The sequence below is a fragment of the Dermacentor silvarum genome, chromosome 9, assembly GCF_013339745.2.
Source record: "Dermacentor silvarum isolate Dsil-2018 chromosome 9, BIME_Dsil_1.4, whole genome shotgun sequence".
Taxonomy (NCBI): Eukaryota; Metazoa; Arthropoda; class Arachnida; order Ixodida; family Ixodidae; genus Dermacentor; species Dermacentor silvarum.
The window spans coordinates 76,603,138-76,627,690 of NC_051162.1; the positions used below are offsets into that span (position 1 = coordinate 76,603,138).

The window sequence follows — 24,553 nt, forward strand, 5'->3', positions numbered from 1 at the left end:
AAGGTTTCCGTGTTGTTTAAAGCCACGAGCGCAGCCTCCTTTTAAGGCGAATAGTTTTCCTTGGGACTTTCGCCTGTTTTTGTGGTTGGTGGTCGGACTTGCGATAGAAAGGCGCCAAGGAAAAGGACGCGTGCTCTCGGCAAACCGAGTTGCAGGAAGAGGAGGGAGGGCAGAAGATTGTCGTTGGTTCGGGTTGGCCACTTACATTGACAATCATCGGCGTTAGTTTCTGCACAATTTTTTTTTCACTTCCTGGGGGGCGCATTTACGGTGGCAGTTTTGCGCACTATGCATTTCAAAGGATAATCCGAGTTCACGAGTTACGTGGTAGGTTGGGGTTCATATGGCCTTGGCGTAGTTTCATGGAGCACTGTGATCATTTTATTTTCTATTGGTGCAAATCATCGGCAGAACTAAAGTGAACTTACTTGAGGGTTTGAAGAGCTAGTGTGGTGTCGTACTTCTTTTCTGCCATCGGTAAGTGCTCGAAGGATGTCAGGCACGGGTGGAACTTTCTGGCATCGTCTCTCACCTGCGTGGTGAGTATTGAAGAGGCAACTTTGAACAATATGTCGGCAATAAGTAAATGTTCACGTACAATTGCGTCAGCTGTGCTTCATGATATAATTTCTTAGAAGCGATAAATAATTAATGAATGAAATAAATTAGTTTTGACGTTGTACTTGTACTGCACACAAAGTAGAAAAAAGAGGGGAGTCGAACGTTTACTTTTAATACCAACGGTGGGAAAGTGCACGGTCATATTTATGCTTTCGCATTGTAATTGAAAGCCTAGATAAACAAAATTTGTGAGTAAGCCGACGTGGCAGCTTTTGTATGTACGCAAGCAGGGCAGAAGTGCTCTGCTTTAAATGACAAAATGCAGAATTAAGTGCATTAACGCTAACGCGGCGATGAATATCTTCAGGGCAAGTTCGATTTAGCGTTATGCAAACAATACTTTCGGAAGGTTGAAAGAAAGGATTATGATTTGCAAACGAAAACGCAGCCGACAATTTTTAATTAGCTTGAAGCAAATGTCATATTATTGTCAAAATTAGCGTGTGCGATGCTTTAACATTTTTGTTTTCAATGAATGTTTGAAATGAAATTGTGACGTTCATTCACCTACCTCTCCGTATCTCCACCCGATGTCAATCTTGTTCATTGCCCACACTTCGTGGACATTTTCAGCGAGCTTGTCACGGACGGACTCGATGTAGTTGGGAAGGGTAATCTGGAGAAGGATGGAAAGACATGTACTGTAACAAGGAGTTTTCGCGAAATATGGCAGGTGAGAAAGCATCTTCTGAACATCGATGAAAAAGTGGCAGTATAATGTTTGCAGTTCCGTAACTCTGCACTCTAAACAGATATCATAGTTCTCTAAACTGTACCAGTAGAGCTTCTGAAGCGGACGATTACGATGCGTTAGCTCACAGCTTACGTATATTCTTACGCTGTGCTTAATGGCTTGGAAAAAGTCATTTTTAAAAAATAAACACATATTTCAAAGAAGCATATAGTACACTAGCATATCAATTTTGTCCCCATTAGACGTCCACATGGGTACGGTTTACCGAATTGTCTCATCACTTTTCGTTGCGTAGTTGAGATGTAAATCTGACCCACATTTGTCCTCATTTAATTTTCAAATTTTCAGCGATATTGTTGAAATGTACGTTCTAAGTAAAAATTGCTTCCCCACAGTTTGTAGATCTGAACATTTATATGTAAGCGTCCTCGAAATAGACTTAGTGGATGTTGAGGAAAACGACTTGTCCATTCACGTGTATTTATGTAGGACGCTAATAACTGTTTATATTTTTATGCCGGCGATAATGCTCGATGTTCGAGCAGGGAGAAGGTGCACTCAATTCTCGGTTGTGACCAATTATACGGAGCACGTGTTTCGGCCTCTGGACCCGTTGGACTATGCACTCCCTGAGACAACGCATTCGCTTGAGCTGTCCCCGTAACCAGAGCACTGATTGTGTGCCGCACTCAACAGTCTAGTCTGCAATAAATGTTCCGGGTGTCGTTGCGTATCACGCTATAACCACAAAGGACAGCGCTTACGTTGGATGTGTCTACGGGTGACGGCACGAAAACGGCGTCGTCAGCAATGGGCGCCGGCCCGAACAGGACTCCCTTGGGCACGTCGCCGAACTGGAAGCACGGCTCGACGGTCAGCACCTGCTGCGGCAGCAGGGCCTCGACCAAAGCCGAGTGGCCATCGGGAGGGCCATACCGTAGCTTGCCCTGGTCTCCGCCGAGCAGGAATCGACAGCTGCGAACCATGGTCGGCTCGAATGTGCGTTAAAGGTACACTAGAGAGCAATACTAGACCAGCTTACATTTAAAGTAATATTTGAAAACTCTATTGTCGGGAATTCAGCCATATTGGATTGATTGCTAGAAGTGGAAATGAAGATCAATGTGCCATGTTTTTTTTTGTTTTGTTTTTTCTGCGCCGCAACTCCAACACTGATACGTCATTGGCAGAACGAGGATTGTTGCTTGCTGGAGGTGGACCTAGCCTTCTGAAAGTTACCGTCTACTGCGAAGCGCGAGCGCCACCTATCAAACGCGGTACAGTCAGAAGCCCTTCGCGGTACTTCTGGTAACAACACCCAGTATCACAGGGAACATGGCTAGGAGCGCAACACATTGCGCGCTATATTAACCACATTAACCGACACGGTTCACCATTCGCACTCAGATCTTGTCTCTCCTTTTAAACCTGCCTATTAAACTATCCAGTGTCGTCGCCATTATGACGTCATGCACATATGTAAAGTATATATATATATTTGTATTTGGACCACGTTGACTCTGTAAATCTTCACGATACTTTCCATGTTCAGTGGTTGGCACCTTTAGAAGACTACTTTGATTAAATTCTGTAGTTAATTTTTACCGATAAGGAATTCAGTACACCTAGCGGGCACCTTCAAAATTCGATGATGTCAAGGCGAGCTGGTACGTGAACTTAAAGGTGGCGCCGCCCCCCGTCCCTGTCTTACAGCGTAAGTGGTTATGTGCTCATTCCAATAGCCGTTTCGGTTCGCGATGGTGTCCGCCGCTGCCGCTGCTAGTGACCGTAACCGCTATCACCGGAAATGCAAAAAAGTACCCGGTCCCCGCCGGGATCAAACCCAGGCCCGCTGCGCGGGAGTCGGATACTTTACCACTGAGCCACGCAAGCGCTTACTGTCAGGCAGCGGGAAAATGCCCTATAAACGCGCCCTAGGCTGGCGCGCAGGCGCAGACGACCCGAGCCTCCGCCAGTATGGTGTACACATCTACGTAAGGCGCCTGCAAACGGAGCGTGCGCAGGCGCAGACGACAATATGCGATTCAGACGAGGCGCGCAATCAACACGGTGTCGAGCTGCCCGTTCCTTCGCCAGTATGGTGGCGCCATCTAGATAAGGTGCCTGCAAACGCAGTGCGCCCGACATGTAAGTTGCATATAGCAATTCCATGCTGGATGTAACTGAACCTGGTTCACTCAAGCAGGCTAGGTGACTTATTGCGACCAGTACTTTTTGAAGTTTCCAATAAACAATCACGATCATGATCATCATCATCATCAACAACAACAACATAGCGTGCCACGTATGATGGATACTTTCTTCGGTACACGTTATTGCGTCACCTCGCAAGGTACGAATCGCTGCTGAAGAAGCGAATCGTAGAGCTACGTGCGCGGCTACAACCAGGCATCATCGGGCTCAGCTGACTGCTGTGCAGAGAGCATTACAAGCCGCAGCTCGCCGTCGACGTCGGGCGGACAGTTCAGATCGTTCTCGTCAAAATGAGGCGAAGAGATTTGGCGCGAAGACCCTGTTGTGCGTGGTGCCGAAATTGGAGCTACTCTTGAGCCGCTCCACCAGCTTACAATGTGACTGTGCTGCGTGTGCCGCGTAGGCCTGTGACTTTTTTTCGTCCCTGTTCTGCCTTACCTAGTGTCTTCTTGAGGTAAGCCTCGAGAAGACGCAAGAAGCCTCCTTGTCTCAAATGTAGACAAAGAGTTCATATTTGGGATTTATTTAGTAGCATTGCGATAATGAGCACCACTCTGACTACATTATTTGAATACTGTAGTTCAAGGATAGGTTGGATGTTTCTATCTCATCGAGAGAACCAACTATATCGAAACATTTTTGGGGCCTCTAACTAGCGGCTTATTTAGTGCCTTGCATAAAACACAAACCAGGGGGATATTGTGTAAGTTTCCACCTAGTGGACAAGTCCATTTCATCTGTTGCTGATGTGCGGATTAGCTGGGGTTGCCTGTATCCTCCTGACGCGTAACAGAGGCCAGCCAATCAGAGGTTCAGCAGTTGAGGACATGGACAGCACCACAAGGTGGAGACTTATAGAATACCCCCCCCCCCCCCCCCCCCCCCCCCCCGGTAACAAGAACATTCTTCCAAAGCTAGTCTACAAGTACAAAGGTGTGGTGGAGATTCATTAAAGAAGCGTCTCAACTGATCGTACATTATTTACGTATCTATTGCGGATAGAGACGTTCGAGCGACAAGTTAACATAGTCGAACTTCGAACGGAAATGAATCCCGAATGAGAATGACTTGTACTCGAATGAAACAAACATTGAACAGATCATTTTCATAATTGTTAAGCGAGCTTTCCTGCGAGGCAGTTTGCCCTTTTAATGGCAGCGTAGTAATTTTCCCGAACAGCACGCACAAGCACAGCTTGTTTGTCCTATTCACGCGGAAAATGTAGGACAGGGCTCTCGATATCAAAGAACCCGCAAGATTGAGCAAATGTGCAGCGCAAAGAAGCGCACTTCCGAAATAGGAAAATGCTTTGCTGCGAGATAACAAGGACGGTTACCTCACTTTCGCCGAGAAGCTGATCGCCGGGTAAAACATGCCATCGGTGTTGAAGCTTCTGAAGCAGCCCTTCACCTTGATTCCGTTCACCGTGAAACTGATCACCGGCACGTTCAGGTCGATGATGCAGCCAATGACGTCACCCTTTCGAATGTAGGGGGGCGAAGACGACCTTACAGTGTTGCTGCGACCCCCTGCGCGGCAGATAAAGAAACGCCACATTGACGTGCCCAGTTCCTATATGCTAGTCGCATACGACTCTGACTGGAACAGCAAAAAGAACACTTGGAACAACGCGCCAATGTATTACACGCACGCTTTCATACCCTAGAAGGTACGTTATTCTAATGTTTGGTACAATGCTCACAATGTTGAGACACTAACTGACTTCGACTGTATCATCGCTGCATACGTGGTAAGGTAATTGATTTAGAGCTGTGTTCAGCAATATCTGTCAATTGAGCATTTACACATTTTGATCAATCGCCAAAATTGTGTATGGTTTTGCATGCACCACAGATAAAGCGGCATCATTGCAAGTCTGCGAAGAGACAATTGTAGAGATGTTGTTCCAATCAAAACAAGAGAAATGTTGTGGCATTGACCATTTTGTCGGATTAGTTGGCTCTAGAGGAAAGAGATGGCGCTTTCGGAGGCGCGCCGCACGTTCCCTGAAGCGAAAGCTCACGAATGCGAAACCATTGCCGCTCCCGCCCTGCTACTTACTCTCTGATCAGCTGTCAGAAATCCGACACGGTTATCGCTAACGCACTGTGTTTCATTCATGCTGCAAACTGTGAAGTGGCAGAGGGAAGACGTGTGCAGTAGTTGACTGCAAAATCAGTGGCTGGCATATTAAGGACTCAAATGAACCTGTGTGGCCAAGTTCATGGACCGTTGCTACACAAGGACGGCCTGTGTTGCCAACCCTTTGCGGTGCACGGCTTCACTCGAGGATAAAAAAAATCCTTAATGCGCCAGCGCTGTATCGCTAACCTGCAGAGGATGGACTTCAACCACAGAACGTCGGCAAGAGTAAGCACCACTCATTACACAGTGACAAAGGAAGTAGCGCCGCTTCCTGGCATAGTAGGTTTCTCGCACGTTATCTACACACGTCCACCCCAACCCACACTTAAAATTACGTCCACTCTACTGCACACGTAACAAGAATAAGTAATTGGTGAATAAGTGATAGCACACGAATGTTCGAAGCTGAACGTTTCGTGACGGTCCACAGAGTAAGCGAGTGACTAGCGATAATAAGTTCTTGCTACAAGTTATTACAAGGTACAGAACGACTACGTTCCAAGCACTGCACCCGGAAAGAACAAATATACCGCAACTGAGCACGCCTACGAGCGATTAGATTAGTAAGTAACCAGATATAGAGATCGCACCGAGGAACGTTACTGAGTCACAAGCACGAGAAGACGCTGCTTGAATGTGATCTGCACAGTAGCGCACCCAGGATCTCTGCCAGGGGGGGGTTGACAGTTTGCCAATACCATCTAAACAGCACTAATTTCGATTTCTTCACTGGAAATTGTCAAAAAATGCGCTTTTTGCGAGTGTGCAGACGATTGCGCGTCTTACATCTTAGTTGTAAGTACTCAAATGCGTAAGAAAAGAAAAGGGGTTAAACAAAAGGGGGAGTTAAGTCGGCCTCAGGGGGGGGGGGGGTTACAACCCCCGAATCCCCCCCCGTCGGTGCGCCACTGGATCTGCAAATAAAGAACGTAGCGCTAAAGATACCATTCCTCATTTGATTCAGAAGCGGAACGTTTGCTCTGCTTTCAATACGTTCATCCCGCTTCTAGTTCTCGCACTGTTTGGCAAGGGTAAACAACTCCTAAAGCGCTTACATGTCCCCTGAAGCTGTGGCGAAGTCCTCGCGTCGTCCACCCAGTCACTGTCAGTGATATGCGCCGAAACAGAGGTTTGCTAAGACGTACCGGCGTCATGTACATACATTGCAAACACGGAGGCAACGGATATTGCTGAGGAAAGTAATGGACGCGTTACCACGTGATCAGTAATCAGTACTGATGGGATCATCGTGTAAACGTTCCATAGCGACCTATCTTCGAAGCTCACTAGTATGTATAGACTTCTCTACGATGGCTGAGACGCCTACATTTTGGTCAGCGATATATAGCTGGGCGCTGAACCATTCAGCACAGTCGCCTTTATTATGACCTGCTACAAGATCCCTGGGGGCGAAGGGGCTCCATTACTGTACAGCATCGCTGACGAATATTAAAATTGGTGTAATAAATACATGCAATCGGGACGGTAGTTACTTGCCAGTTATTTTGTATGTCGTCGCCATCGTAATCTTGGGGCCCCTTCAACCACGGGGATAGTGTTACAGCTAATGAATGTGAGTGTTCCTGCAGCTTCCATCATTTTCAATACATCCTGAGCAGGCAATGACCATTGACGAGTAGTAAGCATTAGAGCGCAAATCGAGGTAGCATGCGCCGCTTACCGGTCCAGAGGCAAGCACCGTCGAAACCGAAGGAGTACAGGTCGTCTCCGAGTCCGTTTCCGCCCCACTTGGACCCTCCACCTGGGTAGGGCACGTAGCCGGCCGTGTTGGCCCAGCCGATTCGCAAGTGGGGATCCAGGTGGCTCACTTGCTCGCAGTGGTCCACCATGGCCTCGTAGTACCAGCGCCTGAACAGCGCCGCCCCCTCGACCTTGCCAACGAAGATGTTGGGCTGCATGCTGTCGATAAACAAAGTTAAAATTAAATTCTGCGCCCTAACGTTCCATAACGCCAAACTATTTATGGGGCACGCCATAGTGTGTGGACTCTAGAATAATTTTGACCACATGGGGACTGCTTCACGCGCAGCTTATTCGTTCTTGCGTATGCCCCCCGACCTTAAAAAATAAAAAACCGCCAAACCAATAGGGCAACCTTGGAAGCACTGGGAAAATATAAAAGATTACAGAGTTTCAAAATACTTTGAAAAATACCGAGCAAAGTTCATGAGATATTATTCTACTTGTTATGAGAACGGCATAACGGCTTTTGCAGTTTCCATCGGAACAGCTGATAGATTACAATTAAGTTGTATATGTTACACCCCACTTCGCGAGACATTCTAAGAGCTGCTATGCCGGGAAGTCGCACATTCGAGGGTGCCGATTGAAACGGGGAGCAACGCTGTGTTCTGCATAAATACTCAGTCATCTGCGGACACTTGAGCATTTTTATGCAGGCTTTCTACCCTATATTTAGCAACATGTAATTGTTGATTAAGTATAATGTCAAAATAGTTTGGCAGAAAAATTTTCTAACCCCGTGACTGCATTCTAAGAAGAAGTTGTGCCCATCAGAGTTGATCTTATCCCCAAAGGATAATCATCAGCTATCTTTAGTGCATTTCCTTTTTTAAAGGGATCCTGAAGCAATTTTGAGAATTTTGCACAAACGTGATGAGTCATTAGGGTATGTGCTTGCGATTATTAAGGGACGCAGTTAAGCGCTACGTGTGAAGCACGTAATTTGTAATCGCCTGCAACTCCGTTAACATGAGACACATCACTTAAATTGTGGCACGGATGTTTTACTGTAGCCCCATAGGCGCCTATAAAATTCGTCCTAATCGTTTCAGGGACCCTTTAAAATGTATTGACATGAAAATTCTAATAATTTTTGCGTTAAATGAAAGTCCTAGACGTCAAAACCGTAGAAAAAATAATGACAAGCCTCTGAGTGCCGTTAGTCATTTATAAGAGCTTTTCTACAGCCAGTTTCGGCTTTGTTTCCAAGGAGTATGCCACGTGGTGACGTCATGACACAGAATGTGGTCGCGTGGGTGCATGGCATTGCCACGTTTTGACACGCGCTTCGGTTTGCTTTGTCGTCTGCTATGCTGCTACATCGGCTCTCAAACAAATAGCAGCACACGAGGCGTCCGAGCAAGTCAGAGCGAGCGTCAGAACGTGGCGATGCCCTGCACCCACGTGACCACATTCTGCGTCATGACGTCACCACATAGCGTCCTCCTTGGAAACGAAGCCGGAACTGGATGTAAAAATGCTCTTATTATAAATTACTGACGGCGCTCATAGGCTTCTCGCTATTTTTTCTGTGGTTTCGACGTCTAGGACTTTCACCTAACGCAATAAAAATAAAAAAATGAAAGAATGAATTGTCGGAAATATTATGTCACTACCCCTCTAAACGCTGCGCACCCAGTTTTTGCAAGTCACGGACGGCAATTACGTGTCTGGGTGACACATCGTTCTTGAGAGGAAAGGAACGAGCGCAGAGTTTTAAACATGATGGCTACTGTTTGCTGACAAGACACGCCCTAAAGAGTGTTACCTTTTTTTGAGTGTAGTGTTGCTGCATTGCCAAAATAATACAGCCTTATAAGGCGTCTCGCGCGAACTATGCCTTTCGTACATCCTCGAACGCCTTATTCAGGCTAGACGTAATTTAGTTTAACGAGACACCCTTTCTAAAACTTCTAATTTAATGAATGAATGAATACTTTATTTGTCGCCGCCAATTATAAAATAGGCCCAAGACAAAAGCTACAAAAAAGTAACTTCAGGACATCGGGGGCCCGGAAAACAAATAGACGCATACATCGTACAAGGGTGGCGCGTAGACTCAATATATGGCAGCAGGCAATGGTAAAATAGCATTTCAAAAGGGCACAAGATGTAAGATGGAATATTGGGGAATGAAATATCTACAACAATATCGCACATAAGAAAAATGCTAACGAAAGATCTACTAGAAAACGCTGTTATATCATACTTTTAATAAAATATAGCTTAGAAATCACTGTAAGACCGATTATAAACATTATGAAAGGCGTTATACTATTTAACGCTGTAGGCAATAAATTCTGTAGGCTCTGTTCGCCCTAGTTTGTTGTTACACGCGGAGCTAACCATTTATTTGTTTGACTCGTAGAAATACACAGATGTGTGCGTGTCATTGTTGGCAAAGCTTTAGGATGTTCAGAGACATTAGGCCGAAAAAATCTGAGGCAAGACAATAGTCTGGATTGAAAAAGAAGGCCCACACGAAGAATATTTTGCATTCAAGAAAAGGTTATATGTATGAGTTCTGTAACTGATTACACCTGTGAATCTTCTTGCTCTCTTTTGGAGAACTTGATGCCTATTATCGTTGGTTTAAAATCTGGTTGAGCCATACCAGGTGACAGTAATTGAGATCAAAGCGGAATATCGCATGGTAGGTGGTGTCGAGTTTAAGCTTTTGGTTGAATTCATAGTGACGTTCATAAGAAAAAAAAATCGCGCGACAGCTTTGATGCAATGTACCTGCTTTAAAGGGAGTTTTGTGCAGCGTTCTAAGCTGAATGGTGTAAAACATTTTACAGTGAGCGCTGCTTTAGCCCGAGTTCAGTTCGTGGCGCTTTTTTCGGCGCGTGGTTATTTCACCGCGGCTACGTACGATTATGCTCCACGCTTGTGCTACAAAATGTTCGTGTGTATTGTTCCATCTGTTTTTTCTGTTGCGTTCAACGTGAGTACTTTTTCATACCTACATTTTACTCACGAACCCGCCACAATATAAAGCCTATAATGACAAACTCACCCGAAATTCACATTCTGCTTTAGTTTCTTTTATTTCCTATTCGTCCTACGTTGCTTCGTGCGGTAGGAATAATTCTGACGTCGTTACCTGGCCACGTGATCGACGAGACGCGTCTGCAGCAGAAGGTTCTTCCCGGGCAGCAGGTTGTCGCAAATGTTGTTCTGGCTGCTCCGCACGGCCACACCTTTGCCCGTGACGCAGAGGGAGCACAGTACGTCCAGCACCTGCAGTGGTTCACGTAAGTATGCTGAGAGCGTACTTTAATATGTGCTACGCAAGTAGATGCCGAAGAATTAAGCTTTCGGCCTTTCTATGCGTGCAATAGTAATGAAAGCTTTTCTTAGGAATTAGAATAAAAATGGTGTTATTACCAAAAAACGCAATATTTATTTTAAGGCGTGTAGCTTTCTTGGGAAGCTAACCGCAATGTTTTGGGGTCTGACCATTTTAATGCGTTAGCATTCAGAATGTCAAAGTGGAAAAAAATGTGCGTGTTTGAAGTGTGGACAGCCGGCCACGTAGTGTGTATATATATACATATATGCACCGCTTGGAATTATACTGCAGATTTGTGAGTAGGATTGTGCCGAGACTCTCGTAAACACCGCAACAATTTTAGGTAAGCCGTCAATTTATATATAAAACGTATGCGCTAAAGATACCTTAGCAGCTGCTGTTTACGGAACTGAGACGTGTGTTTCTGGTGCAAAAATTACTTATTTGTTAACTTCATACATCTTCTTTGTGGAACTTGCCGATGTCTGGCAATTTTTTTTACATTCGTGGTCCTAAGGTGACATTCAGCTTACCTGAGCCCTTATAATTTAACTTTCTCTCTCAAATGTAACAAAATTGCGTTCAAATCGGCCCACCAGTAGCCTCATAAACGCATGTCTTAGAATACCGGTACTAGAAAAGGAAATAGGAGTTGGCCCGAAGCAAACATTTGCTCTTAAGGAGATTTATTGTCTGAAAAAACGCGGAAAACTTCCACACTGTATTTAATTTGATACATAAGGATTACTAGAGACGCCAAAGCGGAGGGTTCCGGTTAATTCCGACCACCATATCAACTTTGGTGTGCATGGAAAGCTCTTTACAAGAGAGTTGTTGCATTACGTTCCGGTCGTATGTCGCAGCTTGGATCGCGAATCAAAGCGGCGACGTCTTGCCCAGCAGCACAGCGCCATGACTACTAAGCCAATGCGGCGAGTTTTTATTTAGTACTAGTCCGTTGCTCTTAGGTTATATTAAATTCTTGGGGCAGGATTCACAAAGCGTTTCGTCGGTATATGAGCTTTGATATTGGAATTGGAAATGGCGTTTGTGGAAATGGGCCACTGGGGCTGGTTTCAAACCAGCAACGCCGAGCTACACAGCGCACGTAATATCCACTGGGTCACTGTGTCGGGTCCCATTATAACGTAAGTGCCTTTATTCTTCAGAAATGAGCCCTGATCTCTTAATCACTGGGTCATTGCTACGGGTCCCATTCCAGAGTACTTGCAATAAGAAAATTGGGCCCTGATGTCTGAGTCACGGTACGCATAATGTTTAGGAACAGCAGTAAGTTCGTACGTGTAAACAATTGGAGGCGCATGCGCACAAAAGTCGGCAACTCGCCATCTTTACTACGGCAACATTAGGACAACATAGCGTCATGTGGAACTCTGTGGGTGTGTTCCTGTGTTCCATTTTTAATGGGTCGTCTTCGGGCCTTCGTACTTCCGGAGAGAATTACCATGGAGCTCTGCGGCTTGAAACGATGTCATGTGTTTAATTCTCAACTGTGGTGGCCACATTCCGTGGAGGAAGAAATGTAAGAAGCTCGAGTGGCGTTCTTTGGGTCCAAACTCAACAAATCCAGAAGTCTTAACTACGGCCTTCCCGATAACTTAGTTTGTCGACTCGCGACGTTAAACCCTATAATATACTTTAAATTTTAATTGATGTTCGTGCACCCTGTTAACCAGGTGATTTCTGTCACACTAGGCTCACCAGAGTTACTACAGCACGCATAAGGAATAAACCTTAGTAGTAACACATTTGCGTGCATTGGAATGTTATGGATTAGGATTTATGATAAGCTTTTCGGTGCGCTGTACATTTGGATAAGCGTCCAGTCACAATCTCGATGTGTCTACATGGCAAAAAAAATACTAGTGCAAGTCTGCTCATTTGTTCGACGCTGTCACTTTTCATTTGACCATAAACTTCCAGATATAGACCTCTCGCATACTATGGCAGGAGGCATGACCTTGAATCTGGTGATCACGTGTTCAAAGCTGACTTCATTATTCTGCCAGTGACTCGACTCCGTTCAGTTACATATTGTCGGAATAGGGCCATCCTTGTATGGTACACCAATATATAGGTGTATGTGACTGTGACAAATTGCTACTTGTGACATGGTAACAGTAGCTGCTTTGTTTGGATACTTCTAATATTGTGACGCATTTTTTGATGGCTCAAAATTTATAAGTCGGCTCAATAACGATACCATGAAAAGTCGCCACCATTGGATCAATTTGATAAAGATGATAAATTGCTACAAGGAGATAATACAAGGGCGGCACCGGCATCTTTACCTTAGGATCACGTCCATGCTTTTCAAGAAGAGAGATGATGACTTTGATGTGATCTTCTTTGAGAATATTGAGAGCTTCAGGGCTGTCAATCAGCACACAATGCAATACATCCAACATGCCTGAAAAGAAAACAAAAAATGGTTATTATGTCGTGAGGCGTGAGCGCTAGCTCGTCCATGGGAGAAACAATTTAAGCAGGTAAAATGGAGCAATATTATAGAAAAGAAATTAAGATATACAGGTATGCCTCCTTGAAATTCACTTGTATTCAAGACTAATTAAAAGAAAGTTTTAACACGATGCTACAGCCTCAAATTGTGACCAGATAAAAAGAAACCCCTGTGATTATAAGCGGCAAGTGCAGTGATTTAACGTAAACGTCAAACGCATAATTCGCGCGATAAGAGTTCGCTATGCGCAAAACAATATTTTCACAGTGAAATTTTGATAAATTTGTTTATGTATCTATATAAACAAAGACATTTTTTAGCAATTTATGCAGCGGCCCCCTTGCATTAGGAGAAGTTTACATCGAGAAGGAAATTCACAAGGAAAGTATTGACCGTGCTTGACTTTTGCGACAAGTACTGTGTATCGCGTGAGAGGTACCGGACAAACGGCCACTGTCAGCCTGTGACGGTCGTTTGTGTGGTCTCTGAGGTTGGTTCGCAAATAGCGTGTGCCCACTCATCACTTTCTTTTCCTCTTTCAAGACAAGCTTGTATACGGGAGCCTGCGCCGGCGATGTAACGCTAAAAGAAAAGCTGCTCTCGGAGCTGCTCGGCCGTCGTCGTCTTCTTCGGCAGCTGGCTCGTGGGCTCGTGCTCGTGTTCGGCACGCGCTCGTTCCGCTGCTCCCGCGTACAGAGTCGTCGTTTTCTTCCATAGCTGGCTGCGTTGCCACTCGTCATTCCAGCATAGAATTTCACTTCTGTCGTCGTAATGGGGAGGCCGCGTTTACGGGGGTATGAGCCATTGCTTAAGGGGTTATGATCAATTCATTATCTTACGTAACGAACATATTTAAGATGGAATCAATTTATATTCGAAGAATCGCAAGCGGCAATGGTGGGCGAATGCTGCTAACCACGCCGCCGAGCAAACTCGAGAAATCGAACGCAAGCGACAACGGCGGACTGCGGGCATGCCATCAGTGGCGTCGTTCTCTCTGTGGCAGCCGAACGTGTGTGTAACCTCATAATTGAGAAATACTTTAATGAACCCTCGGGATTAACCCAGTGATAAACACAGGGGCCGCACGTTTCAGCTGTGTTAGTTAACCATCTTCACGGAGTGGAAGTCTTCCGCAGCTGGCTCGTTGGAGCCCCTCGGTTTGCACTCGTGCTCGTGCTCGGCACGCGCTCGCGCCACAAACGAGTCAACACAAGCTTCACTTGCACCCCTCTTCACAGTAGTGGAAGGGCGGTCAATTTTTTTTCTTGAATTCATTCTTCGCCATCTCTCTGTGCAGGGTAGCAAACTGGACGCCTTTGTGGCTAACCTCTCTTTCTTTACCCTCTTTTTTCTTCTCTGTCGGTTAAATGTCGTCAGTGTAACGACATATTACAGGCTCGCAGGGAAGTCTAGGATGTGAAATAGGAAGCTGTCTAATGTACATCTAATGGTACATAAGTCTTCGTTCATGAGATAGTACAGTGATTATCACTGTAAATCCCTGAACAGCGCAAATATAAGTACCGCATACCTGTTCCTTCGGAGGCTTGTTGACTGCTCAGTCGGCTGAATAACCAGTCTAGTCTATGAGGCTGGGCGAACTGAGCGCAATTGGTGTGGTTTCCCTTGATGATGGCAGCTGGAAGGAGATAACACCACAAGAAGCGTTATGGACGCCCCTCACGCCGCAAATATTGAGGCTTTTTACGGCACATTCAACTGGTCGTTTCGGAATGCTCCTGCGAAACTTGAAAAGTGGTTTAAGAATGTAAGTAAGCTTTACTATTACAATAGGCGTACTGATACAGCGGTGAAAAATATAGAATAATCCTGCTTACCATATTTGTACCCTCAATACATCTTCATTGTTGTTTTACATGACCAGCAGAGCGCTTTGACTGCATTCTCAGAAGACCAGTCGAATGTACCATAAGATTGACTTTTCCCTCACGCAACAAATTGATTCCATCCAAAGGACATCACGGGCATTTGAAAAAATGAAAATGCACTGCTTAATTCGGCACTGTAACGGGAAGTTGCTTAAGCGCTACGGAGAATATGGGTAAAGGAGGAGCGAGGCTCATTTGATATCTGAATGAAAGAGAAACCTTCACGCAAGCATTTCTCTCGTATTTTTATGCGGGTCTAGTTTGCAAAGCACTTGAAGTTTCTCACTGACCTAGCAGCTGGTACAGAAAGCCTGATATCGTGTCCCAGCTCTGACCGGCGTCCTCTCCTCCCATGGACACCAGGTATCCGGACGTCGTGATTGCGTTGATTTTATCTATCGTTTCCAGGATGAGGTTCAGGATGCCCTGCAAAGAAATATGGCCCAGGACAAATATACGCATTGCCTGAAGGAATAGAAGGACAACACTATTGTTAAAGGTTGGTGACTATGTATAATTTTCAGTGTAATTTAACCGAATAGACGAGAACGTACCGACACGAGTACAATACTGTCCCTCACATCACGCTCACTTATTCAGAGCCATTTCAAGTAATGAGCCGAAGCACTTACCTCTTCTTGAAATAAATCTTGCCTGTTCCTGAGAGCCTTCAGCTTATTCTGCTTTTCTTCGTGCTCTGTAAAAGATGGGAAAAACGTGACGTAGGTTACAGGAAGAGGGAAAGGAAGTCTTAAGAAAATGACCACGTGTGTCTTATGAAACGTTCGAATACATTACGCACAGTGCCAACGCTGTTCACCGTAGAATGCACAGTATATATGTAGTAGACAGTGTTGCATTTTTATAGCGTTTTAATTTTGCCACTGAGACGAGATTTCGTGATAAACGTGACGAAAGCAATAGGCTCGGTCTTTTCTGACGGCCACTACAATGGAGCCTTAGCTTTCTAGTAAAGCATTGTGGTATCACTGCGGCCACTGATTTCTGACATGATTGTTTTTTGCGCAAATGCATTGAAAGCTGGCATGTATCTTGCCACAAAGTGCATTTTCTGACATGGCGATAAGAGCAAGAGGCTAGACAAAAGAAACAGAACTCCGCCTAACAGCTTTAGCTGTACTAAAATTACTTGTTCACGCTGCTCGGCCAAACACTTTCAAGGAGGTAGCTGCTCACAAACACGCCAACTGTATAACGCCTAATTTCTCTACTTCAACTAACGGCTGAAAGCGTTGCGAAATTTGTCGATTCAAAAGGGTGTCTACCGGTGTGTTTGTTGAATATAAAGGACTACAGCGAATTGGCAAACTCTACAGCTTTGTACGTCTGTAGTCGAGAATCTGCATATGAAACTTCAACAGTAATAATGAAACATGAGGACAACTGACAACCTATATTGAAACAACAGTAAATTTCGATCAGCCATTGTTTCCTGCTACGCGGTTGTCCTCATCAAAGAGAGATTCTGGTTTCTATTTATTTCCGAAAGCAAGATATTTGGAGTACTCGTAAAAGCAGCTTCATTCGCGAAAGCAGTCTGCAACAATATATGCGGAAATTCCAAGATCGGTGAATATTTTTCTCTAGCGATTAAAAAACTTGTAAACAGAGTGCTTATGTCAGAATTTAATTTGATTAACTGGCTGTATAGACATCTACATTTTGCGAATGAATAACAGCAACATGTTGTTGTGGCGGCATATTTTGTATGGTAATATAGGCTGCCACATAGATGTCTAATACTGCATTCCATGCTTAGCAGGCAACGCCACTCCGCGCGTTTCCAAGAGTAGTTGTTTTTGATCTGCGACACATTTTACGGAAGAGCTAGTTCATACATTACAGCTGCAACTTGTGTACGTGGGGTTACCTTTAAATTAAGTATTAGTTGTACATCTTCGTGCTTCCAATGTGCGACGCTCTACGTTTTGGTTGCGAACGCATATGCGACCCCTGGCCGGAAAAACGTGTCACTCCACATGTTCGGTGTTAAAAAGGTTCAGATTTACAACGCCTTCTATGCCATAAATACGCCACATTTGGCGACATTAAAGTAAGGAACTTGTTGCTGCATCGAACTACATGACGCCTACTTACATTTTTCTTTCATAAAAGACGCACAAATTCTTGCTTACGATCGCGAGCAGTAAGAGAAATCTTCCTAGCCTTCGTAGCGTAATCAGGTATTTATGAAGCAGAGTACATATATTTCTTGCGAATTCACTATATACATAAGCATTATCCTGCTTCTTCTTGTGGTCAAGGGCAGTCAGCTACAAATCACTGACCGATGTCGTCTTCCGGCTGGACGAAGTAGTTTATGAGGTCCTCGAAGCACATGATCATCTCGTCCTGGTCGATGGTGCTCATGGCAGACTCCTGCCGACCGGCACCGCTTTGCATGGCGTCCAAGTTTCTGAAAAAAGAGGAGATAAACGTTTCACTGGAAATTGGCGAGCCAAGAAAGGAGACAGAAAAGTAGGATAGCGCAGAAAACGTGACATACTTCAGGCTACATCAAATTACATGACGGGTACCCCCATATGTTTGCTTTTGATATATGACCCACGATGTTTTTGTCGTGAATGCGAGCAGGCAATATAACCTAGGGACTCCCTAGTATAACCCGCATATACCGCATGTCATATAAGAAGGCGTGGCATATACATGTACTTAAGCATATTCGGAGGGCCTGCGTGGTTCGGTATGAGTTTCTTCGCCACTCGCCGACCTATCACGCCGACGCCGGTTGCCGACGCCGGATTTTCTGCGACGCGGGGCCCTTAACGCTATCGCGTTAAAACACGCTCCACCCACAAACACGCAGTGCACAGGCCCTTCACCTCTGAAGGAAAGTCGAACCAGCTGGAGTCCGCTCGCAAATGCAAACGCTAGGCTAATTGGAAAATTAAAACTCGCTGTTCCAGGCCAAAATGTTGTCTTTTGGTCAGCGCTGTTATCAGGATTAGCCACATAATTTGCCCAGGACGTTCAGGTTTCTTACCGAAACAAGTGACACAGAAACGGTACTGTACGGAGAAAAAAGTCGTTTTGAACGCTTAACACAACTACACGTCAGGAAAATAATCGATTCCTTATTGGCTCTCACTTCTATGCAAATTGCGTTGGAGCTGGACAGCATACACATAACCTTTTATTCTTACGTACTCACCGACTAAGTCAAACCCGGAAATATCGAACCCACATGTGAGGAATTACTGTGCATAGCGAATAGCAGTAAAATCCCATTGAAAATGGTTGCATAAAGTGTTTATTTTATATATCGAATTACCTATATATCGAACATTTTTTGCGATCCCCTTCGGATTCGACTGTAAAGCCATCGCAACATTGCCTGTTAAGTATGAAATGGTGTACAGGATCCCTTCCGAACGATTCCTTTGTCTCGACGAGCTACACAGCGCTGCCTCGAGCACACTTACACGATGAACTTGTTGAAGAGCGATCCGCACTTTCGGATGACGCGCGCAGTGCGGGATTCCTCCACCTGGGCGCGGCTGAACTCTAGGCCGTCGTCCATCTTGCCTTCTTCGGACATGATGGCCTGCACGCAGCCAAAGCACAACGACATCGTACATCGCACCTTTCATCAAAACATGACGTATAAAGCGAGAGCGCGATTCACTAATATTACGCTTCTTCTTCTTCTTCCTGGGGATTTACATGCCAAAACCAGTTCTGCATTATGAGGCACGCCGTAGTAGAGGGCTCCGGAATAATTTTAACCACCTGGGGTTCTTTAACTAAAGTTACGCTACAGTCACTAATATTACGCTGCAGCAACTGCACAGTTTGGGTGGTTAGAAGGAAGAGACCGCATGCAGGTGTGCATGGTCACTGTGGCAAGTAGTGTGTTCGGAAATAGGCAAATTAGGAAATACGTGCAGAAAAGTATTGGTATGACAAAGCTGGCTCCATTCTAACGCCTGTAACCAATACCTTCTAAGCATTGTTCATGCCTGCCGAGTAATTTCGAGGCTTTGCCCACTCTAAGCTGGGAACCTTTCTCTAGAACAGTAACATAAAGGTCAGCTTGATGCAACTGGTTAATGTCAAAACGTGATGTTTTCTGTCTCTGATTTCGCAGTCATAGTATTAAATTTTAGATGTATTGCCCAGGAAAGATTTCAGAAAGCTGCTAAAATAAGCAAAAATAAAGCTTGACTCCCAGAAAGCTTTTTTTAATAATGTACACAGAATTGGTACTCAACTACGCCTGAATAAGGAGAAGCGCGCACTTGATGTGAAAAATTCGCGCAGCTCACCTGTTTTTCCTCCACTTTTCCAACTCCTCGCTTCTTAGTTTCATACGTCTGAAAATAAAAGAAGACAAATGAATCAGCTAATAGGTGACAGTTGCAGTCACCAAAGAGCGCCAATTTACTGAAAACGTAACAGTGGAGCTTTCATTCAATTATAAACAAGGTTATCACCTTGTACGATAGCCAGAGTCCCGTCTCAAGATGCTGCAGAAACACCGTAGTATCGCCATATTTGATAAGGGGTGATCCAAGAACCTCTTCCTCTTTCTCGTCCAGAACGATCTTCTTGTCGTCCTGATAAGGGAGAAAAAGATAAGAGAGAGAGCGAGAAATTAAGACCTCCCCCAAAAATGTCATGCCGTAGAGTGAGAGTTTCAAGATTGGCCGATCAAAGGTTGGTGGGCGATTGGCCGTGTCGAACGACGCACCGCAGCGCAGTTCAGTCTCCGAAACGTGGTAATGCTATTCGCTGAATATAAACAAAATTAGGCAGGTGGTACCACGTTCTTTCTCGTTAGAGGATGCTCTCACGTTGAGATGACGGCGAAGAGCGGTAAATACCATCAATAGTATGAGTTAAGAGTCTCACTGTATTGGAAGAACTTGTGCCCAAATAGACAAGCAACACACAAGTCACAACAATAGTAGCAATCACGGTCGTCGAATCTTATCTCTCCGTACAAGTGCGTCGGCCGTTTATGCATATCTTGCCGTACACGGTGACCTGCGCGTTCACTATAGACGGTAACGTCACACGGTAACACTTAGTAGCAGAACATTGTTTACTAATGCGAAGCATTCTTCTCCGACTGCAGCCAGCTTTCTGCGGGCGGGAAACCGGTGGTATATCTCGCCGTTTTCGAGGGCCGATCACGATGATAGTGCATTCTAAGATTACGAGATGAAAATATTGTCATCCACCCTAATGTAGCAGGAACTACAATGGAAAGGTCCGGCATTGTGGTTTCCGCACAAGAACGAATGTTTCTTAAACTGAGAAGCTCTCTTTCTAAGAAACCCGGAAGGGTTTTCGTTTGTAGCTTCGTGCTGCAGTCGGGTGCATGACAAATTTTGCCTTTCATAAACCTTCCCCCCACCTTGCGGGCTTCCGTAGAACTGATTTGCTGCTCTAAATCTATGTGGCACCCCTCAGGCGACTGCATATGCACCAGTAGGTTTTAATTTGCTTTCAATCTTACGTCTTGCCATCTTGCAATTCCCGCATTTATTATAAATATATACACTTTGGTGTATAATGTGTACATAACTGTTCGCTACACCACATATAGGTTATTCATAGAACCGCTCTCTACAAATATTGATTGCTTCGCATTTCGTGGTCATGAACTATAGCTGAGTCTGCCGATTTGTTGAAAGTGACACGAAATATATCATTTGGATTCATGTGATAAGTGCTTAGAAAATATAAAATTCTGGAATTATTGTTTCAAAACAAGCCGAGGAAAATATTTTGGCGAATAGTGACACTTATTCGCCAGCTACAGCCCGCTGGAAATAGTTGGGATCCCCAACTCTATAGTTCGTTCTGTCCGTCCGTCTGTCTGTCCACGTGGAACAGTTGAATGCTGGTCTAGCTTAATAGCTTCAGTTCATTTTCATAAGCTGAATAGAACAGACAGCGTGAAAAGAGCTCTAGGCGAGGTCAGGACAGAGGAAGAGGGGCGATTCTGGCAGTGCCTCTGATGACTTCCTACTTTGAGCCACGTGTACCAGGTTACATAACCACATTTTGCTGAATTCATCCTTCGATTGAGCGTCGCCTCTACATATTTCAGCGATATATCGGTTGCGTAGCACTGAAAAGTGAACCCAAGTTTATTCAAGCCTTTTAGTAATATCTTCAAAGAATGTGCAGTGAAATACGAGAATTCCGCAGAATTATCAACGCGAGTCTTTGTCCTTTGTTGTTTCATTTACCCATTGCCATTGCTACCACAATAGAATGCCACTTTACAGTCGTCTAGAGCAGGGAACGAAATGGCACGTGGCAGATCTTCAAGTCATATTTGACTTTCCCACTTCACTCGAGGGCATTTGAATATCAGCAGCGTGAATACACAGGGCATGGACATACACAAACGACGTCTACACATCACCGTGTACGTCGTTCCTGTGCCCCCGTCCTGTCCATTCACGTGGCATGCACTCAGTTTCTGAGAACAAATGTGCTACTAGAGCCCGTGATGGATCGAGGGCTACTATGCGAAGTTCTTACCTTGGTCTGCCTGAGACAGAACGCCGTGGCCGCGACGGTGGCGCGCTCTCGGGGCACGAGGCAAACCTCTCGGTTATCGCCGAAGGCCAAGTATTGGCCCGTCGTGATGTGATGGATGCGGAGTGGGTAGCCCCAGTTGACGAAGCCACCCGCCCACCTGCAACGGAAGCGAACGTTGTCTTGCAATCATACACCATTGTTAAACACCTCACACACCTCGTAAGACGTGTTTTATTGCCATAACAATTATGGCGGACATTCGAGAAACGCGCGTGCGATCGCCGTGCTGCCCAGGGTGCGACGGCGCATGCGCGACCCCCTTGGCCTGCGCACTGAGTATCCGAGGTCACGCGATCTGCTCACGTGAGGTCGCGTGTGAAAGCGCGGGCGAGTAGTCAAGATGAGAAGGCTTGTGCTTGGATGCGCGCCTTCGATACGCGCACTCAGAGTGGGAGATCAAGTGATCTGCCGTGTTTCGCAGGCTACGTATGGTGAAATAGTAACGGCAGTGGTTGTGCCGACCGTTCTCATTGGGACAAGCACATTCGATATCCCGTGTCAGTGTTTCTTGGCGAACCAGCTTTGTAACCGCGATTGCTTGCCATCATCAAATGAACAGTGTTATTGTGTGTCTTTGGACACGTAACAACACTCGCATTTAGTTAGTATGCGAATATTTAATCCAACGTATACTGCTCACAAGTCTACTGGATTTAGTTCGCATAATAATCTAGTGCTTTGCTATCGCTGTCAGTGCTTCCTCCATCGAACAAAACTGCGACTTTAAAACCTCTACCATCGTTTCTAAAAAAAGTCCGCGGTTGCCGTGAAATACCTTTCTTTGCACCATCATCATTTATTCAGGCGCACATTGGGTGTGTAGAGGATGAGTACTCAAATAGCTACTGAATTGATATTTTCTTTCAAACAGCAGAATTTAGACTAGTGTCTATGCCCCCGCGTTCCGCTAAATTGCTCCGCCAAGCGTGTGCTGGAAGTTCCCTGCGGCAATGCCCGTCCATGCCAGAGTGCATGTCATGTCACCACTACAATAAAAACGCGACTGCATGCGCTGTTGTCAGTATCACATGATTGCGCGTTGCATCGTTTGGCATGCGCCCGAATTTGAAATAATACTTTCAAACTTCGAAGCCATCATATGTTTATATGTTTGCCTGCTATAGCTTCGGAACTCGAGCTTATTGCTTGTGGGAGCTCATGATGAAAAGACATTCCTTAAGTAAACATCTGAGACTTAAATCGCGAAGCTTTTTATTGGCAAGTGCTGCTTTCCATTGGCTGGCCGCCTTTGCTAATATTTAAAACATATGCATTGGCTGACATTTTGCCTTACGAATAATTCCAGCTTAAGAGCGTTTAATGAATACGAGCACTGTTCACATATTGTTTCTCCCTTGGCGAATGCTCTGGTTAAGTACAATTGCATGGGGGTCAATGTTTGCAAAACTTGGATTTTTCTGAACAGTATTACTCAATGCACTTTTGAACGTATAACCTCTATTCCGAAAAAAATACCGTGTACACTCTTAGACAACACACCAGCGTACAGTCGCATGTCGAAGTGCCTAAGCGCCCGTGTCAGACACAGAGCAACGTGATGATTTTACCGAAGAAACGTATAGCGTGTGAAAACGACAGCGCGCTGAGCGCACTGGTTTATGCGCCACAATGCAGCCATGCGTGGTAATAGATCGTTACACGAAGACTTAGGTCCCTGACTAGCGTTATACCAGTGCCAAGAGTGAGACAACTGCAAACAATGCCTGCATAGATCATTACCCACAGCTTCATTAAGTCATGACAGCATAATAGTCCGCCATGGCAGCGTGTTGGGTGCTCGAAGACCGGCGCAGCCAAAGCAGGTTAATTCAGACATGACTGCAGATTAATCACTGCCACGGCCATTAGGCCCGCCTTATCGTCGGTACACAGGGTTATTAGGATGCAGGCGTGGGCCACACGCTATGTAATATTGCTGAATTACAGTTTGTTCAAGCGTAACGAAGGCGTAGGGCCACAATATCAGCGTCGCTGGGCAGTATTGCGGCGTTACGAAGTAGCGGAGTATAATGCAGAAAAAAACGCCAAAAGCGTTACTCACTTTGTTCGCACTAGCTCGAGCCTCCATAGAGAACGAGCTTGATTCAGGACGGCACCGCCTTCGTACACAATGATGCTAGGAGATAAAAATAAGAGAGTTAAGACACATATGAGAGATCGCTTAGGCAGCTGTGTTCACGGCCACAACTTATGGCGTCACAAATCAATAACTGAAAACGGACCCTTGCGAGTGCAGCAACAAGGAAACGCTTTATCGAATGAATCTGCGCTGCAAGCACACAAACTGGAGCAGTGAAAAACGGCAGAAAGAGAGCTTATCTGTTATAGTGATATAATTTGTGTGTTTCTGGCTTGTTTACTCACAACGTCAAATAAATATCCAAATTGATTTGATATGATTTCAGATTCAACTACTTGATTAGAGTGCAAGATGAAGGGAAAAGAAGTTCCGGGTGAACTTGTTCTTTGCGTCGGTGTTCACTTCTTAAAGAGGCTATTTATTGCTAAAAAGCAAGCATCAAGGCACCGAAGCTGTAATTATCGTGATACACATCTATTGCGTAAAAATGTAGATAATTATATTTTGCTAAGGGATCAATCAGGTGGAAAGGTTGGAAGCCATGCGCCTTCTGCTTACTCTATTTAACTTCTATATTAGCTAAGGAGCTATGAGCGATGAAAAGTACTCGAAAAAAATACTAATGAACATGAAAAAAAAAGGTTGTAGATGTCGCAATGTCAGACCTAAGCGGGAGGTTCGAAATGAAATGAAGCAACTAAAAGTTCAAATGTATGAAAAGTGAGTCTTCTGAATGAAACTATAT

General features: G+C 45.1%; 1 protein-coding gene across 1 annotated transcript in view; it reads right to left on the bottom strand.

Annotated features, from left to right (window-relative positions):
• LOC119465324 (ryanodine receptor-like) overlaps window positions 1-24,553 on the bottom strand; it is a 268,769-nt gene that overhangs the window by 153,872 nt on the left and 90,344 nt on the right. The window contains 16 exon segments of the mRNA XM_037726127.2: window positions 429-532; window positions 1,133-1,237; window positions 2,080-2,290; window positions 4,866-5,058; window positions 7,356-7,594; window positions 10,545-10,681; window positions 13,046-13,164; window positions 14,750-14,857; window positions 15,398-15,533; window positions 15,740-15,804; window positions 17,417-17,544; window positions 18,572-18,693; window positions 19,415-19,462; window positions 19,583-19,705; window positions 21,648-21,804; window positions 23,770-23,844. Of these exon segments, the coding sequence (XP_037582055.1) occupies window positions 429-532; window positions 1,133-1,237; window positions 2,080-2,290; window positions 4,866-5,058; window positions 7,356-7,594; window positions 10,545-10,681; window positions 13,046-13,164; window positions 14,750-14,857; window positions 15,398-15,533; window positions 15,740-15,804; window positions 17,417-17,544; window positions 18,572-18,693; window positions 19,415-19,462; window positions 19,583-19,705; window positions 21,648-21,804; window positions 23,770-23,844 (2,070 nt within the window).